The 5017-nt window shown below is 38.2% G+C and overlaps 1 protein-coding gene across 1 annotated transcript; it reads left to right on the forward strand.

The window, feature by feature from the left end:
* The first annotated feature begins 1269 nt into the window (after positions 1-1269).
* LOC127097088 (pentatricopeptide repeat-containing protein At5g56310) lies at positions 1270-3620 on the forward strand. The gene has a single exon (XM_051035600.1). It carries the CDS (start codon positions 1608-1610, stop codon positions 3255-3257), a length of 1650 nt encoding a protein of 549 aa, XP_050891557.1. The 5' UTR covers positions 1270-1607; the 3' UTR covers positions 3258-3620.
* Positions 3621-5017: the final 1397 nt, after the last annotated feature.

Consider the following 5017-nt stretch of genomic DNA (forward strand, 5'->3'; position numbering starts at 1 on the left):
TGCATACATGACTCCGTGGTTGCCATGTTAGCCGTGGGAGCGTTGGAACTGCTAGGTACAAGAGGTGCTTCAGGCCGAACCTCACTCTTACTTGCTTGCACATTTCCTCGAACACTTGGTAGACGAGACACAAGGACAAAGTATTCGTCAAATATGTGCCAACAATCAAGTACAATGTGTCCATACTTGCCACAAAGTTGACACATAGATTTGTTACTGGAGTTATCACCCCTGGGACGGCCACGATCACGGAACCTGCCACCACGGGCACTTCCATGCATGCCTTCAATAACCACGACCATACGCATGAGCACGTTGAGCAAGATTTCCAGAAGCATTAGTGATGGAGAGCTCTTGGTAGAACTTATCTTTTGAACATAGAGCAAGGTTTCCACATCATAGATTGCAGGAGGTTCCGGTATAGACTTGCATCACAAAGGAATTATATTCCTCCGGGAGACATCGAGGATGGCATCGATCTGATTTTTTTTCAGAAATGTAATCTCCTACAGCGAGCAAAGAATCTGGAATCGCTTTAATGCGTAGAACGAATTCATATGCATATTTGTTAAGTTTCTTCGAAGTTTTGAGCTCCGTGCGGAACGTACTTTAATGACGGAATTGAAGTTCTTGTGGACTTTGTCCCTGACTTCATGTGAGCGTATGCAGGAGAGCAATCGTGGAAGCATCGTCTCAAAGATTGTTGATGTTGACAGCAACCACATGAACAACGCTTGAGATGCATCATCCACATCTCGTATTCCGAAGATACCATGTGTTGCTGCAATCTTCTTCGGTCTTGAACATTGGCGGAATCATCAGAATGACCTGATAGCGATGAAGTTTGTGTGAGAGAATCACAACTTCAACCTATTGATTCCATAGTAAGTAGTTATTGTCTTGCAATTTAATGGATAACTTTGGTCTAAAGGAAGAGGACGGTAATGAACTTCCAAACACCATATGAGTTGTAGTCGAAGTTACACGAGTATGGGCCCTGGTGAAGGATCATCAACTATTTCTATGAAAGCAAGAAGAAAACTGATTGAGCAATGCAAGAAAACGAAGCGGAAGACTGCATCAATAAGCAAATGATACAACGTCGAAGCTCAATTTGAGCTTGAATCTCATATTCATATTTTGTATTATTCGGTTAAGTTTCTTAACCAATTCATACAAATAGAGTTTGGTATATATAAGCATGGAGACTAGCGTGGTTATGAGATAACACACTATCTCTTGCATAACCGCTTGTCTAACTAACCTTCATCCTAATAGTTATAACTAACTTCCTCTTGCTATAACTAAGTCACAGTAAATATTATTCCTAATAAGGGATGAGCAATTTGATATTGCTATGAAGAAAAAATAGACTGAACTCTATGACAAAGAAAAAATCAGACTAAACAAAAACTTAAATTCACCATGACTACATCATCAGTCATCACACTCATGAGAAACAAAAATACATGGAACATGGAACGTCTTGATTTCAAATGTCATCCTCGTCGTCATCATCATCATTTATAGTTACTCCAGCCTCCATCAACCAAACCACATCACTATGATAATCTCTCGTTACAAGCCAACTTACAATCATATTATCTATGAATTCACCACTACTTCGAACTCTCTCCAACACAAAACCATTTTACCAAAAATCACTCACACAAACATCCTCATTTTCCTCCTCTACGCAACAACTCCAACAACTTCTCTCACATTGCACCAACCTAACCCATCTTCAACAAACCCATTCCTTCATGCTAACCAGAGCCCTCGACCAAAACGACATCAACCTCTCCCGTTTCATTCACAAATCCGCTTCACTCGGTTTCCCAAACTACTCTTACTCCATTTTCACCTTCAATCACAACCGTCCATTCAACGTCTTTGTATACAACAACATAATCTCCGCACTTTCTTCAACCAACCCTACACGTTCCGTTTCGTTCTTCAACTTCGTTCGTAAACTAGGCTTGTCGCTTGATTCTTACTCTTTGCCTTATGTTTTGAAAGCCGTTGTTTCTTTGAAAGACGTTGTTTTGGGGAGACAGGTTCATTGTGTCGGTGTTGTTACTGGTTTGGACTCGTGTTTATCGGTTGTTTGTTCGGTCATTCAAATGTATTCTTCTTGTGGGAATGATGTTTCTTCTGCACGGAAGGTGTTTGATGAGTTTGTGTTGTTGTTTGGAGAAAATGGTTCTGTTTGGAATGCTATGGTTGCTGCTTATGCTAAAGTGGGTGATGTGTGTAATGCACGGAAGCTGTTTGATTCTATGCCTCATAGGGATAAAGATGTTTTTTCTTGGACGGCTCTTATTTCAGGGTACACGCAGACGAATAATCCTAGTGAGGCTATCAAGCTCTTCAGAAGAATGCAGCTTGAGAATGTGAAGCCGGATGAAATTGCAATTTTGGCTGTGCTATCTGCATGTGCTGATTTGGGTGCTCTTCACTTGGGGGAGTGGATTCACAACTACATTGAAAAGCACAAATTGAGCATGATTGTTCCTCTTTACAACTCACTCATAGACATGTATGCCAAATCAGGCAACATAAGTAAAGCACTACAATTGTTTGAGAATATGAAACATAAAACTGTTATAACATGGACAACAATGATTTCCGGGCTTGCTTTACATGGTCTAGGAGAGGAAGCCCTTCATGTATTTGCTTGCATGGAGAAAGAGGGCCGAGTCAAGCCAAACGAAGTCACCTTTATTGCCATCCTTTCTGCTTGTAGCCATGTTGGATTGGTTGAACTAGGTCGTGACTATTTCACGTCGATGAGGTCTAGATATGGAATTGAACCTAAGGTTGAGCATTATGGCTGCATGATTGATTTGCTTGGGCGAGCTGGCCGTCTTCAAGAAGCGAAAAAGTTGGTTTCGCAGATGCCGTTTGAAGCTAATGCAGCTATATGGGGATCACTTCTTGCTGCCTCAACTAGATGTGGTGATGCAGATCTAGCAGCTGAAGCTTTGCGTCATCTCGTGGTGTTGGAGCCACACCATTGCGGAAATTATTCACTTTTGTCCAATGCCTATGCTTCACTTGGTAGATGGAGTGAATCTTGGATGGTAAGGAAGGATATGCGCAATGCAGGTGTAGAAAAGGTGCCAGGTGTCAGTTTTATTGAGTTGAACAACATAGTATATGAATTCATTGCTGGAGACAAATTAAGCATGTACTTTGTTGACATATTTGATGTCTTGCATAGCTTAGACGGGCAACTAAGGCTAGAGGATCCCTAGATATTTATAAGATTTAGTTTCTCTGCTGTTGGGGAATTCGAAGTCACAGGACCAGCTGAAGAAGTGCAGATTTTGAATTTGCTTTTCAAATCTGATTTTTAGAGCATAAAATTTGATTCATCCAATATTGGATTGGATTGAAGGTTCCAATTTGTGACTCCACGGATTCTTGACTAGAGTCTTGTCCCTGTACATATCCCAGTTCCTTTTAAAAAGCTGGATTTATTGATTTCTTCAATAAACCTGAAAAAATCTCTCATGCCCCATCCTAATATTCTTTTATTATGCATTAAAATTACAAGTATTACTGTGATTTTTGTAAGTGGTTCTGTGACCTTAATATAATTTTGAAATTTTAAGTTATTTTATAGATTTAGAATAAAAAGATAGATTTAAAAAAAATTATTATGACATTGACTTAAGATCAAAGATGTATTTTTAAAATTTGGGTTGTTTTATTAATTTAAGATATAGAAATAACTATATTATTTTACTTAAAAGAGTTACGGGAGATTCATTAATAAATAGAAGGTGTGAAATAAAAAAAAATAAAAAAAATAAAAGATAAAATCAATACGTTAAATTTAAATCACATATAAAAAAGATTAATTTTTTTATACAATAAAAAAAAATTAATTGAATTGCATTAACAGTCTAATTTAGGCTCTTGGATTGAATTGAAGGTCGTTGGCACTAGAACTTAGGCATTGACTCTCAGGTTTGAATGGTCCATCCTTCTCAATATTCTTCTCTCCATTCTCGGGTTCCCTGGATTCCTTTGTGTGGTGGCCTAATCCTTTTGGCTTCTATGCAAAGTCAGCTTATTGCAGGTTGTTTTCCTTAGTAGAGCAAGAATTACATGCTTGTGCTAAATAGAAACTAGCCCTTAAATACGTTTGAAAATCAAATGTCCCAAGTAACTTTCAATTTTTTGTGTGGAGATTGATTTTGTGTAGGCTTCAAACGAGGGATCATTTAGCGAAGCGTAGAGTCATCTTTGGAGTTCATAACCTTGTGTGTCCTCTTTGTTTTGGCCAGAAGAATCCCACCAGCACCTCTTCTTCTCTTGCACTGTCGATGTATCTGTTCGGTTTGGAATTTTGGACTGGTTGGAAATGTGGAAGTTTGTTCTTTCGGATGCAGACACAACCTCAGACCACCTATTATCTTTCAATTTGCAACTCTGTGACAGGGCTAAAAGAAGTAACAGGATTCTTTTGTGGTTGTTTTCTGTCCTTTGTTGTTTTTCTTAGAGTTTTGTTGGTTGGTTTCATTTTCTCTTTACATTGTAAGGGTTGAAGTATCCATTGTGCTTCTTTTCTTAATGCAACTTTGCTTATAAAAAAATAATTCTAGGATTCTAATTTAAGGAATTGTGAAACTTATTCGTTGGTGTGAATGTAAAGAAGATGAGACCAAATAGAGAGAAAATATTAAATAGAGAGAATATTTTAAGGTTATAGAAACTGAGTGGTAAGTTACCATTATGTTCTAGATTTTCATTTCATTTTGTGTCATTGGGCTGAAGGTGGAGTTCATGGAACTACGATATTTGGAGGTTTGGAACTGCGATATTTGGAGGTTTCAACTTGTCACCCCCACACTTGTATTTGAAACCCCCTCCCCCTAATTCCTATGAATAGACAATACTAACCTTGCAATAAGTTTCAATTTTTTTTCAAAATTTACTAACCATGTGCGCGAATAACAAATTGTCTGGGCGACACCGGAAATTTCAGAAATCAGTATGTTTTTTTATC

This window comes from Lathyrus oleraceus, chromosome 6 (assembly GCF_024323335.1).
Source record: "Lathyrus oleraceus cultivar Zhongwan6 chromosome 6, CAAS_Psat_ZW6_1.0, whole genome shotgun sequence".
Classification (NCBI taxonomy): Eukaryota; Viridiplantae; Streptophyta; class Magnoliopsida; order Fabales; family Fabaceae; genus Lathyrus; species Lathyrus oleraceus.

Bases quoted from the DNA above. Each gene is read 5' to 3' on its own strand.
- LOC127097088 (XM_051035600.1), top strand. From the start codon at position 1,608: ATGAATTCACCACTACTTCGAACTCTCTCCAACACAAAACCATTTTAC.